The sequence below is a fragment of the Diaphorina citri genome, unplaced genomic scaffold (assembly GCF_000475195.1).
Source record: "Diaphorina citri unplaced genomic scaffold, Diaci psyllid genome assembly version 1.1 scaffold1460, whole genome shotgun sequence".
Lineage (NCBI taxonomy): Eukaryota > Metazoa > Arthropoda > Insecta > Hemiptera > Psyllidae > Diaphorina > Diaphorina citri.
In genome coordinates, this window is record NW_007378886.1 from 54556 (window position 1) to 69902 (window position 15347).

The following is a 15347-nucleotide window of genomic DNA, read 5'->3' on the forward strand; positions in this document are numbered from 1 at the left end:
CTAACCCAACCTAACTTAACCTAACCCAACCTAACTTAACCCAACCCAACCTAACATAACCCAACCCAACCTAACTTAACCCAACCCAACCTAATAACCCAACCCAACCTAACTTAACCCAACCCATAACTTAACCCAACCCAACCTAACCCAACCTAACCCAACCCAACCTAACCTAACCCAACCCAACCCAACCCAACCCAACCTAATCTAACCTAACTTAACCTAACCTATTGGAAGTGGAGGTGGAGGCGAAAGTGGAGGTGGAAGTGAAAGTGGAGAAGAAAATGGAGGTGGATACTTTTTACCTTCCTTATATCCTTATCCTATAGGAAGGAAAGTGCGTTCCCTTGCTTCCCTAGCAAGGGAAACTAGCAAGTTCCCTTGCTAAAGAAATAGCAAAGGTTAAGTGCGAAGGGCATCCACTCGTAAAATTTGTAGCCAAAACCAAATGTCAGCCCTAGTTAGGGCTGATTGAGAGGTTGACGAAAAACGTCGACTGTGCCAACGAAGATGGAAGTTGCGCCAACGAAGAGATCTAAAACAAAACAAGCAGGGTCCGTCCCTCCGGGAATTTTTTAGCCCGTAGTGATTACAGAAAAACAGTAGCTATGTACCTGCCTAATTTGTTTAATATTCAGTTTATTATTATTATTGATTTGATTTTTTGATTTTACTTTCATGTAATGATTTAAAATCACTATTGCAGTACCTATAGGTAGGTACACAGACTGCACTATTACAGTACCTATAGGTACTACAAAATGCCACGTCGTACATTGAGTAAGGTTATGTAGGTTAGGTGAAATGATGATGTTATCAAGTCATTGATAAAAAATACCTATAGGTACACAGACTGCACTATTGCAGTACCTATGTATAGGTACTACAAAATGCCACGTCGTACATTGAGTAAGGTTATGTAGGTTAGGTGAAATGATGATGTTATCAAGTCATTGATAAAAATAGAAAGTAAAAAGAATATATCAAAAGTCATGGAAGAGACTAGTTATCAGTAGTAGGTACCTCAGTTCAGATGATAAGGAACAAAGAGTTTATTGTTTACAACGCAAGGTGAGAAATCAGGGTCTAATTCCAGAAATTCCTACATACTTTTTACTTTCATTATATCCTTATCCTATAGGAAGGAAAGTGCGTTCCCTTGCTTCCCTAGCAAGGGAAACTAGCAAGTTCCCTTGCTAAAGAAATAGCAAAGGTTAAGTGCGAAGGGCATCCACTCGTAAAATTTGTAGCCAAAACCAAATGTCAGCCCTAGTTAGGGCTGATTGAGAGGTTGACGAAAAACGTCGACCCCGTATGTACATGGGAAAAGGCGAAGAAGAAGAAGAACAAGAACAAGAACAAGAAGAAGAAGGATAAGGAAAGTCGTGTGGTGTTCACATCAGATTTTTTACTTTCTTTCTTTCTTTCTTACTCTGCAAAGTGCAAAACCTTCAAATCTACAGATCTAGCCACCACTGGGAACCAAACCACCTGAACAAATCAACCAGAGAGATTATGCAATTGCAATTAGAAATATTCCTTTTCTTATGATTCCACGACTTAAAAGGATTTTTTAATGATCGAATTACTTATAAACACAGCAACGTAGCAGAACTCTGTTTACCATCTATGTACTGCAGACATACCTAGATCCAGATACTCTGCTCTTGTCTGGCGAGTACTCTAGGTATAGGATAGGATTACCATACTGACATTTGATTTTTAGAATGCACTACACGTTGTAGGCAAGAAACTTGCAAGCTGTTTTCTACCTGCAACTCTACTTCAAGTCCAATGTTGACCGTTGTGCTATGCTCAAGTGTAAACCAATGCAATAGAGTTTGAACAACAGGTTATAAATTCTTCATTGAACCTTAGTTTCTCATTTTATCGAGGTTCGTTGGTGTAATGGTGTTATTATTTGATAGCATTTTTGAGTAGGCTGTACAATTATGTATGCAAGTCGGTATCTACTTTTGAATTAGGCACCTAAGTGCTTGATTGATGAGTAGGTCAGTAGGTACCTAAGCACCTCAAACTAATCAAGATTGAACCTTGGTTTAAGAGAAAAAAATCTTTTGGTTAAATTCTTTTTAACATCAACCTGATATATCTAGTACCTACTTACTTGGTAACCAATCATTGACCTAAAACTAGGTAAAATGCAGTTTCTTTGTGTTATTATATCACAACTTTGGTGCTCACTGCAGCATTGAAGGTTTTTTCCCAATATCTCAATAACGGGAATCGAACCCGGGTCTCCCGCGTGCAAGGTGAGTGCAGTGACCACTACGCCATGGGGGCTGACACCTAGAAACTAGGTCCTAGATAGAAAACAAGCTGGGCCCGTCCCTCCGGGAATTTTTTAGCCCGTAGTTTATTCGATCGTAGTTGAAGAAAATCAGTAAGTACCTATGTTCCTACCTAATTTGTTTAATGTTCACTTTATTATTATTATTGATTTGACTTTCGTAGCGAGGACCTGTGCGAAAAGTATCCTAGGTAAAAAAAAAAAAAATCACCGATCACCGAAATTACGAATCTACCTAAGTACCTACATACATATTTCGTTTTGAGTAGAATTTGGATTTTATATTTTGTTCATCAGGTAGATTATTTGCACGTCACGTGACGTGATAATAGTGTGGCTGTCCTGAAAGAGATTACCTACAATATGAGGGAAAAACTTTGAACTACATCTTTCTGACTCCTCATGAGTTCACGTGACGTGATGGTGTGTTTCTACCTTTGGTTTCTAGAATTCTAGAGTTTTAAAAATACATGTACATTTCTAGGTTCTAAATAAGTTTCTCACTAAACCCTTGATTACATGTCCAAATTTGCTGACAAAGGAACTCTTTATTGACATAATTTTGTTTACTTACAAACAGAAACTCTTATAATTTATAAAGCTTGTGATTTATATTCCTCTGTAAGGTCATTAAAAAATGTCCTTACAAAAATGTGTGTCGTGTTTTTTTTTACCTATGGGGTGAATGAACTTGATCTTGATTTATATCGGACCAGGGGTCACCAACCTAGTACCGCGAACCACTGGATCCACATGAAGAACCAAACTAGGTCCTAGATAGAAAACAAGCTGGGCCCGTCGTTCTCCCTTAAGTCACCCATCCATTTATTGGCCTTGCTCGGCGTAACTTAACATAGGTACTTAAGTAATGCTAAAACCGGTCTTAAATTATCAACTGAAGTGTTATCTAAAACTTTCTTGCTTTAAGTTCATAGGTCGTCGCGACAAATTTCAAGATTCCGATACGCCAGTCTAGTTCGCTTGGAGGATAGCGCGTAGCGCGTCTGCCTTGTAAGCGCTAGGTCGCATCAGTATTGCTAAAACCGGCTTCAAAGAAGTCTGTGGTTCGGAAAGATTTACATTCTAAAACCCGATTCCAAGTTCTACAACTATGATCACCTTGCTGTACAAGTGACCGTTATAGTAAGAAGTGACCTACGCGAACATGGAACTTTGTAAGCTTTATACCTATACGAGAAGTATTTGATCCAACTTCTTCTCTCTCTGATTTTATCTAATATCTCAGCGGTTCTCAACCTTTTTTCGTCCGTGTGACCCCTTGCTTACCTGAGTTTAATCTCACGAACCCCCACCACCATGATAATGGGTACCAGGTACCCATGCCTATGTGTATCGTTTCTGCTGAGTTCTAAACACACTCAGTACCTTTTAAAAAAATTCGTACCTTTGTGGGCTGTACTGCCCCATGCCTACATATGTGTATCGTTTCTGCTGAGTTCTAAACACACTCAGTACCTTTTAAAAAAATTCGTACCTTTGTGGGCTGTACTGCACTGATAAGCCGTCAAAATTCAAATTTTACTTTTGTTGGTGTTTTGTCCGCCATTACACATTTTTTTTCTTTTTTTTTCGCGACCCCGAAAGGTCCCTCGCGTACCCCCGGTGAGAATCACTGCAATATCTGATACATAATATTCTACGATTCATCTTGATTCCGAGATCAGTCTCAGTGGTGTAGTGGCGGTGGACTTCGCATCTGGAGGTTGGTGGTGCGAGTCCATGCTAAGTCATATACCTAATTTGGTGTATAATTAATACACGAGATTATATGATAATTATTATGCGTCTGTATTGTTTTTAAGGAAAATATATTTCGCATATATTTCGCAAATTGGGCATATTTGTGACAAGGCATTGATTAAAATTAATTAATTTAATAATATTCTAGGATTTATCTTGTTCCCATGGCCTTCAAAATTACATATCTACATCATTATGTAGTTACGTGTACTCTTATCAGATCAAATTCAAGATTGTTTGAGTCTAACCTCATCTTCGTCAATGCCTCACCTAATCAAAGGTGATAAGCTGATCAATCTATTCAAGGGAAATATGAACTACTTACGTTTGTATGTATGTCTTTCCGAATTATCCAAGGACAACTACTTAAGTATGTATGATAAGCCCGATTGGAGTGGGGATTACTGGGTGATTAACTGAGTGCTGTAGGAACTCCATACTCATGGATGATAGAGAAATACCTACTTAAATAATGAGAATGAGAACAGACACCCGTTATAAAATGGCCCACAGATTCCAGAAAAGCTATCAGTCAGCCTCGGGATCGTATTCCAGGGTTCCGGGTTCGATTCTTGAATAAAATATTTCTTCCGTGGCGTAGCTCAGGGCAAACAGCTAGTTCTTACTATTCATACATAATTCAATGTCGTGTATACTGTGATGCCCAGCTTGTACTTACACTATACACATTGTACATCATAATATTTTTTGGTAAGTAAGTATAGTGTATTATACCCTAGCAACAGGAACGTATTTAGTATTTGGGGGGAGGGGCAGAGGGGCCCCGGCCCTTATACCCTAGCAACAGGGTCATATGTGGAGGAGGCCCAGGGGTTCACGGCTTCACGGGCCCCCTTTTCGGACTCTTCTTTTTTAACAGTCATAATCATAGCTATGAACCAGAAATTCTTTTTACAGTACAGCAGTTAGGTAATCCAGGTACTAGCTAAAATCCTTATTAAGGACCTGCCTACTCATGTATACCTTGTAACATAGTCGATTACACAAGTATAATTTTATACGGATTAATACCCCAAGTGTTTTAGTCTAGGGAATAGCATGCTAACTAGTAAACATTAAAAACTGACCGTATCCCATCATTACGGAAGATGCTTGTTTTCCGACCTTCACTTGAATTAATCAAGTTAATATTCCAGTACATGGTAATATCATGTTCTTTGTACTGTTAGGACTATTTCACATCTAGACTGCAACTTGTAGTATACGGCAATTTTCATGTTGAGGGCTACATGGTCTTATGGGCCTGTTCACATTTAAACTTAGAGTTAGAGGTCAGTGAACTGTAGACCTCAAGTCGACCGGAGTCGATCGACATCGACTAGAACACCTACCTAAAGTCCGATACGCCGTACTGTTAGAGTTAGAGGTCAGTGAACTGTAGACCTCAAGTCGACCGGAGTCGATCGACATTGACTAGAACACCTACCTAAAGTCCGATACGCCAGCCTAGTTCGCTTGGAGGATAGCGCGTAGCGCGTCTGCCTTGTAAGCGCTAGGTCGCGGGTTCGATTCCTGCCCGGGGCGAATTGTATCCTAAACAGATAAGGTTCGTTCTCGGAACGGCTGACTTTCTCCTATCCTGTCGTTCTTCTGCCTTCGCTTTCGGGAAGATAGGACCTTAGTAGTTAGGCAGTTACAGTTCCCTCTATCAAACGTCTTAAAAAGAAAGTAAAGTCCGATACAAAAGAAGTCTCCTTCAATCGATGCTGATCGATCATTGTGTGGAAAACGTTATGGTCATCGCTCTGCCTTCGCTTTCGGGAAAATAGGACCTTAGTAGTTAGGCAGTTACAGTTCCCTCTATCAAACCTCTTAAAAAGAAAGTAAAGTCCGATACAAAAGAAGTCTCCTTCAATCGATGCTGATCGATCATTGTGTGGAAAACGTTATGATCATCGACGACCAAAGAATTTCATGTAACTATACCAACCCGCTGGACGTTACTTAACCTCAGTGTTCTACCAGGAATTAATGTGCCTAGTAGGCACTGCCTAACTCTATTAAATGTCCATGACCGCTGCCAAAAAAATCAGAATCAAGATTTGTTGCCGAATATAAAATTTAATGAGCTTGGATAACCACAGCAAATTAGGCAAACCAAAATACTGGTAAACACATAAAATTTTAACATCTGGAATTCTAGAATCTGGATCTAAACAGATTCTCTGTTGTTGAAGAAGAAGAAGAAGAAGAAGAAGAAGAAGAAGAAGAACTTACTTGGTAACCAATCATTGACCTAGAAACTAGGTAAAATGCAGTTTCTTTGTGTTATTATATCACAACTTTGGTGCTCACTGCAGCATTGAAGGTTTTTTCCCAATATCTCAATAATCCTAACATCCAATGTTTACCTACCATGCTGGCACCGGTCGCTATGCGCATTTATATGCCATACTACTTACTTGGTAACCAATCATTGACCTAAAACTAGGTAAAATGCAGTTTCTTTGTGTTATTATATCACAACTTTGGTGCTCACTGCAGCATTGAAGGTTTTTTCCCAATATCTCAATAACGGGAATCGAACCCGGGTCTCCCGCGTGCAAGGTGAGTGCAGTGACCACTACGCCATGGGGGCTGACACCTAGAAACTAGGTCCTAGATAGAAAACAAGCTGGGCCCGTCCCTCCGGGAATTTTTTAGCCCGTAGTTTATTCGATCGTAGTTGAAGAAAATCAGTAAGTACCTATGTTCCTACCTAATTTGTTTAATGTTCACTTTATTATTATTATTGATTTGACTTTCGATTTTAGTTACATGTAATGATTTAAAATCAAGACTAGAGCCCGTTCTCCCTTAAGTCACCCATCCATTTATTGGCCTTGCTCGGCGTAACTTAACATAGGTACTTAAGTAACGCTAAAACCGGTCTTAAATTATCAACTGAAGTGTTATCTAAAACTTTCTTGCTTTAAGTTCATAGGTCGTCGCGACAAATTTCAAGATGAAGAACCACTGGGTCCACATAAAGAACCACTGGGTCCGAAAAAAGAACCACTGGGTCCACTTAAAGGCCCGCTCCACTTGTCGTTCGGAAAAAAATCGTGTCGTGTGTAGTGGGAACACTCTCTTTTAAATTACAATGCCTACAGGAGATTCGGGCGAAAATTGGATGAAACTCGCGACTAGTGGGAACGGGCCTTAAGTCTACAAGCAATAGAGTTGAAAATATTTTTATTTTTTTTTTCTTTTTGCTTTTCTGTACAAAATTTGCACAACCACTTTTGTGTTCCTGGTAAAAAGACCTTTAATTTGATATATAGGTTGACCAGGTTTGGATAAGTCCTTCTATGGAATGTATGGGGACAGACCGACAGACAGACACATGGACGGACAGACAACACCAAAGCAAATACAATAGCCCGTCCCTTAAACCTTTTTTTATTCTTTCTTTTTGGTTTTCTGTACAAAATTTGCACCACCACTTTTGTGTTCCTGGTAAAAAGGCCTTTAATTTGATATATAGGTTGACCAGGTTTGGATAAGTCCTTCTATGGGGACAGACCGACAGACAGACACATGGACGGACAGACAACACCAAAGCAAATACAATAGCCCGTCCCTTAAACCTTTTTTTATTACTATTGTAATAATAAAGGAAGGACAGGCTAAAAAGTAAGGTAGGTACCTACCTTGCTACCTGTGCCTTAGGTTAATAGACACAATGGTATATAGTACCTAGATAAGTAAGAAAAATAAGTAGGTTTGTAAACATTTTATTATTTTTTCCTTCAAATAAGCAAGTAGGTACCTACTTACTAAGTACAAGTACTTTCTTCTTACTTAATAATAAAAGCTCATGAAAAATTACCTTCTTACCAACATAATTGCTCTGTTAGGTGGATAGTGAAGTAGCCATACTTGCCCACTTACTTATCTTGATTTTTTTTTTTAAGTTTATATTTTTGCAAGTGTACCTCCTGTGCACCTCCTTTGATACTGAGGTAAGTAAGTTGTACACCACTTACCTAGGTACTGATTTCCTTAGGGTAAGTAAGTACATAGGTAGGTATCTCAAATAAATTAAGGAACCTTTTTACAGTGTACCAACAGTTTTTAGAATATTTCTAAGGGGTATTGTCATTGAGTGGAATACAACACATCATGTGCTTTAGGCACACAACCTTTGTCAAGGGTAAAAGTTTTTACCTTGCCCTTGGGATCAATTTAATTTGAAGAAGTTTTTTACTGATGATTTTTGTATATTAAAAAATTGTAGCTTGTAAGTAATCTACAACATCATTCCTTCCAGGAATTAGGTAGAAAGAGCCCCTGGATGGAAAGATGGTCTTTTAGTTTCAAATAATGGTTTTCTATTCAGGTTTTATGTAGCTCTAGAAACTCTAGACTAACTCTCTCCACAACTGACATTCTGACAACACAAAAATACAAACTGACAGAGTAAACACTTCAAAACTTTACTTTAAGCAAATCAATTTACCTGAGTGGGTGAGTGGAAACTTTTGTATGTAATACATATGTACATACTTTTATCTAGTACCTATTTATTTTTCTCAAGTTTTTTCATTTTTTTTTTTTTTTTTTTTTTTTTTTTTGAAAAAAAAAAAAGGGGGGGAAACCCCTTACCTTTTTTTTTCCAAAAATTTTTTTTAGGAAACAGGCTGGGAAACCACTTACCTATTTCTTTCAGCACATTTGAATACCAAGACATGTTCAACAGTATTAATTATGGCCCGTATCATTTATTAGGTGATCAATCCATTCTCAGGAGTTAGTGCATGTTTCAAATCTTCATTGACATGAACCAATAAAAATTAATAAAAGAATTAGATTAAAGAAAATCACTGCTGTTAGTCTTCATTATTCAAATTCCAGTGGGAAAAACACTGAGAAAATTTAAAATCTTTCTTATCATTAACAACTACCTATTTCACATTTAAAACAGTACTCGTACTTAAGTAAGGTAAATCTGAAAAGAATAACTTGACGTTCGGAAAAAAATCGTGTCGTGTGTAGTGGGAACACTCTCATATTACATTGCCTACAGGACATTCGGAAAAAAAATCGGATGAAGCTCACTATTGCAGTACCTATAGGTACATAGACTGCACTATTGCAGTACCTATAGGTAGGTACACAGACTGCACTATTTCAGTACCTACATTTAAAACGCTTCATTGCTTCAAAAAGGCAGAAATGACTGATAAACTTGAGAATCAGAAAAAGCAACCTATCACTTATTTAGATTTAAATTCTTATTTTTTACTTTCCTTATTTGTTATTATTTTATGAGCTATACAGAATGAATTAAACACATGAAACCTTGAAAAATTGAAATTTTACTTTTTAAATCACAGGTAAAATAAGAAAGAATAAAATATTATTAATTATTAAAATAATACCTAATAAAGTAAAAGATGAAATTTTTATTAATTTTACTGAATGCACTAACGCACTATTTCACCAATGCATAGAACAATGCACAAAGCACAAACATGTGCCAGTGGTTTAAAATTTATTAGACAGCCAGACAGGTAGATATTTTATTATCTGATAAGAAAAACCTGTAATCACCAATTCACCACACAAAACACAACTACCGACAAGCCGACAACGACAAACAAAAACAAATCAAAAATCAAATTCAAGGTCCAAGTACAAAACTGCAAGCACCCACGAATCTTCCAGCTGCCTGTTGCAGTTGATAAGAGGAACCCGATTTTCGACATAGTACCCGATTTTTGACTCTCTCAACCAATCACATACGAGTATTTTCCCCACCTTCATACTCGTTGGCTGACTGTGCAGTACTGGTTGGAGGTTGCTGGAACTTCTCAACCAGATGGATGGGTTTGATCAGACAACCAATGTCAAGGTAAGAGGAACAGGACGTGAACTATTCCATGGGAAGATGGGGCTCACCGCCCACCTATAGTTTTAGTTTTAAAATGTAATTTTCATTTTTAAAAAAAAGTTCTGATTTCTATAAATTGAAGAAGAAAAAAAAAAAGAAGTAAAAATGTCAAGGTAAGTGACAAGAGTTGTACAATTGTACATACAGAATGAATGAGTCATAAAAGTTACTCTTCTCCCTAAATTTCCATTTATGTCCGCCTGTTCCAGCCGCATTCATCCGTGTGGTAGGGTCCGAGTTCGTACAGAAGTACCTGGGTGAGGGACCCCGTATGGTACGTGATGTATTCCGATTGGCCAAGGAAAACTCCCCGGCTATTATCTTTATTGATGAAATCGACGCTATTGCCACCAAGCGGTTTGATGCCCAGACTGGAGCCGATAGGGAGGTACAGAGAATCCTGCTGGAACTTCTCAACCAGATGGATGGGTTTGATCAGACAACCAATGTCAAGGTAAGAGGAACAGGACGTGAACTATTCCATGGGAAGATGGGGCTCACCGCCCACCTATAGTTTTAAAATGTAATTTTCATTAAAAAGAAAAAAGTTCTGATTTCTATAAATTGAAGAAGAAGAAGAAGAAGAAGAAAAAAAGAAGTAAAAATGTCAAGGTAAGTGACAAGAGTTGTACAATTGTACATACAGAATGAATGAGTCATAAAAGTTACTCTTCTCAATGGACCACTTGGTCAATGAGTTTCTTGGGAATAATTCTTACATCTCTTCTTTGTCTTCTCAATAGGAATTTTTAATGGAATTTTAATTGTGTTGAGCATGCTTGTCACAAATGTCGTTTCCCGTTACACTACGCTAAATTTTATGACTTGACTTGGACATTGTTTCTTTAGCAAGTTTATACTGCTGATGCCGACATAAAGGGACTTTTCAGTCTCATTCTGGTATAAGCAAGATATATTATATTATATTCTATTTCCCTCAGGTTATCATGGCTACAAACCGAGCAGACACTCTAGACCCGGCCCTATTACGTCCCGGTCGTCTAGATAGGAAGATAGAATTCCCTCTGCCCGACAGACGGCAGAAGCGACTTGTATTCTCCACGATCACGGCTAAGATGAACTTATCGGATGAGGTGGACCTAGAGGACTATGTAGCAAGACCTGATAGAATATCCGGTGCTGATATCAACGCTATTTGTCAAGAGGTGAGACATGTGATTGAATTATTTATTTATCAGCTTTCAGCATCTACCTAGGGATGAGTGGTCTGCTTGATGCCCGATTTTCCCACAAAGAGTTTTCAATTAATCCAGAGTTACTTTACTTTCCGTGTCCTTAATCCAGAGTTTGATGAAATGGGTGACGTAAAAAAAACGCCCTTGACTCTATGTTAACTCTCAGTGGTAAGATCGGCCATAAGTTGTCGGCATGATTTCCGCCCGAGGCGAAATTTATCCTAAACAGATAAGGTTCGTTCTTGAAACGGCTGGGTTCTTCTCTCCTATTATTCTTCTCTTTGATTTCGGGATGACACCTTAGAACATGGCAATATGACACTTATTTTGGGAAAATATGGCATTTATTTTTTCAAAACATGGCAAAATAAGGCTTTTTATGGCATTTTTCCAAATTTTGCTAAAAAATGGCAAAATAGTATGGAGCCATGGCAATATGACATTTGAATTTCTCTGTTTACCACTCTTATCAGTGTTATCAGTGATCGCCACAGATGATGCTTTATTGGAAAAACCCAAAACCATATAGCTAACTAGGTGACTATACAGGTATGGCGTATGAAGCATCACCTAAGCGTATGATCGTCAGTCAACATAAAGAATTCTATGGATTTCGTTTTAAGAAATAATATGTATTTGGCGAAATGACAATTATTTACTCTCCAACTCTCTCATGTTTGTGTCAGTCTATTTTTAACAATCTTCTTCTTTCTCTTCTTATTCGTTGCGCCCTTCCGTCTATTCTCCGTGGTCCGTTTTTTGACGTCCCGAATTTCTCACCAGTTTCCACTTTGAAAGGTGAAAAAAGTCGAAAAATTTCGTGTTCAAATTGCGTAGTTCTTTGCTCTCCTTTCTAATATAGGAATTTTTAATGGAATTTTAATTGTGTTGAGCATGCCTGTCACAAATGTCGTTTGCCGTTACACTACGCTAAATTTTATGACTTGACTTGGACATTGTTTCTTTAGTTATGTTGAACATTGGATAATTGCAAGTTTATACTGCTGATGCCGACATAAAGGGACTTTTCAGTCTCATTCTGGTATAAGCAAGATATATTATATTATATTTCCCTCAGGTTATCATGGCTACAAACCGAGCGGACACTCTAGACCCGGCCCTGTTACGTCCTGGTCGTCTAGATAGGAAGATAGAATTCCCTCTGCCCGACAGACGGCAGAAGCGACTTGTATTCTCCACGATCACGGCTAAGATGAACTTTATGTTAAACATTGGAAATTTGCAAGTTTATACTGCTGATGCCGACATAAAGGGACTTTTCAGTCTCATTCTGGTATAAGCAAGATATATTATATTCTATTTCCCTCAGGTTATCATGGCTACAAACCGAGCGGACACTCTAGACCCGGCCCTGTTACGTCCTGGTCGTCTAGATAGGAAGATAGAATTCCCTCTGCCCGACAGACGGCAGAAGCGACTTGTATTCTCCACGATCACGGCTAAGATGAACTTATCGGATGAGGTGGACCTAGAGGACTATGTAGCAAGACCTGATAGAATATCCGGTGCTGATATCAACGCTATTTGTCAAGAGGTGAGACATGTGATTGAATTATTTATTTTATCAGCTCTCAGCATCCACATACCTAGGGATGAGTGGTCTGCTTGATGCCCGAACTTCCCACAAAGAGTTTTCAATTAATCCAGAGTTACTTTACTTTCCGTGTCCATAATCCAGAGTTTGATGAAATGGGTGACGTAAAAAATACTTGGGAGATGTTTCAAAGTCATAGAGCAGAAAAATAAGGAAGAACGGAATTTTTCTTTTTCTTCTACAACTTCTAGATACAGAGATAAATCGATTTAAAAAATACCGGTAAATCTGAAGTTTGACGTCACGGCATACGCTCCCGTAGGCGATGACGTCATAATTCATGACTCCCGCGTCACCCGCTTCGTTTGTTTGTGCGCAAGCATTTCTGCGCATTTTGACGTGAAATCTGACGTCACACACACATCTTTGAATTCTTTCGTTAGAACGGAAAATGAAAATTGAATTTTCGACCTTCTACAGTTATTTTTTTCGGAGTTTTGACCTCAGATTTGGATTTTTCGCAACTTTTCGTTTAATTAATCCATTCACGTCCAATTAATAAAAACGTCAACCATTTAATTAATAATTTTTACCCATTTGCAACTCTCCATTTGAATTTTAAGGCTGATGGCCCCAAAGTGAGTTTAAACTCGTTTTAAGTTTGACTCTCGGATTAAGAATGCATCGGATGATTTTTAAAATTTTAGTTGAGGCAATCAGGAAAGCAACGTGACGGGTTCGCCCTAGTTACTAATAATAAAAGGTATAGTGTGTATATTGGTAGTTGTTAGGAAAAAAAATAAGGAATAAAGGAAGAACGGGCTCTAGTCTTGATTTTAAATCATTACGTCATGAAAGTATGTGGGGACATATATATATTATGTAGTAATAGGGAGCGCAAAGCGCGACCCTATGCTCAAACCCGCGAAGCCCCGGGAGTAGCGCGCAGCGTGACCATAAACAAGGGAGCGCGAAGCGCAACCGCATGTACAACCGTGCGAAGCCCCGGGAGCGCGCAGCACAACCTTAAATAAGGGAGCGCGAAGCGCGACCGCATGTACAACCGCGAAGCCCCGGGAGCGCGCAGCACGACCGTAAACAAGGAAGCGCGAAGCGCGACCGCATGCACAACCGCGGGAAGCCCCAGGAGCGAAAAAAATCCCGGAGGGACGGGCCCAGCTTGTTAGGTACACGGAGGTACCTAGGTATTTTTTTTTTTTAACTACCTACCACCTTCTCTACTTTATTTGAATTTACCGCGCTAAGAATTTCCCCCACCTTTAAAACTACCCTATTCTGATTGGTTGAAAATGTACCGGGTTAAATAATTAAATATCGGGTTGGTGATCGGTCTTCACTGGTTGTTTACTCGTTGGCCAAACAAATGGCGATGACAAACGGGATCTGGAACTTCTCAACCAGATGGATGGGTTTGATCAGACAACCAATGTCAAGGTAAGAGGAACAGGACACGAACTATTCCATGGGAAGATGGGGCTCACCGCCCACCTATAGTTTTAAAATGTAATTTTCATTAAAAAGAAAAAAGTTCTGATTTCTACAAACGGGAGAAACTTATGGGCTCGCGTATGTAGCTGGATTGTGGGACAATCAACTGGTATTTTCCGTTCCACTAGTTCCTCCCATTTGCTAATAAAGAAAAATGACTTCACAAATTTCTTCAAAAAGATTTTTTTAGGAGAGCAAGAAGTTTTATTTCCTTTTCCATTAATTAAAGCACTGATAAAAGTTACTTTTTCTATTGTATAATAGAATAATAAGCACGTTTTACCCTACAAGTAAATCAGCATGGAGGAAATAGGCATTTACATTGAAAAGGTAAGTTTTGCTTATTGTTGGTCATCCCCATCTATCATTCTTTGTAGACTGCATGATAGAAGAATAAGCGCGTTTTACCCTACAAGTGAATCAGCATGGAGGAAATAGGCATTTACATTGAAAAGGTAAGTTTTGCTTATTGTTGGTCATCCCCATCCATCATTCTTTGTAGACTGGCTTTAAAGCCTTTTTTCTAATTGACAAAAACCTACTAGGTAAAAAAACATCCATAGATAACTATCATCTGGATATTAAAATGTGTGTGTCCAAGATTTAGTAGTTCCAAACCAGAATCAAGTCAGGAGGTATTCCTTCAGAAAGTGATGCCCACCACTTACACTCAGATGGTCTGACCTGGGTCTGTCAGACAGTCAGAACATGGTGGAGTAAACTGATAGTATGACAGACAGGTCTAGATTTTTCAACCACTCACTCTCACACTGTCCTCTGTGAGACCATGGGCTTAAAGAGTGGAGACTGCAGAATCATTTGTAGAATATGGCCTGGTTTAAACCCATGATCTGTGAAAAACTTTTTTTTAATTAGGTGTTTAACAATTATGATAGTAAGGTCGTTTGCGTCGGTCGGTTCTAGTAAGGTCGTTTGCGTCGGTTATGATAGTAAGGTCGTTTGCTCCTTCCCTCTTTCACATTAGGTGGTAGATGTTCGATGTTCAGTTGTTGGAGGTAGGATAATAGTGAATTGACACCTTCTCTGTCATCGCCAAGTGAAGGAGGTGGTTAGAGGGAGGAACAAATGTGGCTGAAATACAATAGCCCGTCCCTT

The 15347-nt window shown here is 38.7% G+C and overlaps 2 protein-coding genes and 1 long non-coding RNA gene across 3 annotated transcripts in view; 2 read left to right on the forward strand and 1 right to left on the reverse strand.

Moving 5' to 3' along the window:
* The window catches only part of LOC103515996, a 62409-nt gene extending 53421 nt beyond the window's left edge, over positions 1-8988 (reverse strand). The window contains exon 1 of the mRNA XM_026828512.1: positions 8735-8988. Coding sequence (XP_026684313.1) covers positions 8735-8768 — 34 coding nt within the window. The 5' untranslated portion in view covers positions 8769-8988. The remainder of the gene's footprint in view (positions 1-8734) is intronic.
* Positions 8989-10171: 1183 nt separating this feature from the next.
* LOC103515997 (26S proteasome regulatory subunit 6B) overlaps positions 10172-15347 on the forward strand; it is a 9739-nt gene continuing 4563 nt past the window's right edge. The window contains exons 1-4 of the mRNA XM_026828513.1: positions 10172-10425; positions 10913-11146; positions 12246-12413; positions 12498-12722. Of these exons, the coding sequence (XP_026684314.1) occupies positions 10243-10425; positions 10913-11146; positions 12246-12413; positions 12498-12722 (810 nt within the window). The 5' untranslated portion in view covers positions 10172-10242. The remainder of the gene's footprint in view (positions 10426-10912; positions 11147-12245; positions 12414-12497; positions 12723-15347) is intronic.
* LOC113470238 overlaps positions 14354-15347 on the forward strand; it is a 3193-nt gene continuing 2199 nt past the window's right edge. Inside the window, exon 1 of the long non-coding RNA XR_003393364.1 lies at positions 14354-14561. This is a non-coding gene — a long non-coding RNA (uncharacterized LOC113470238). The remainder of the gene's footprint in view (positions 14562-15347) is intronic.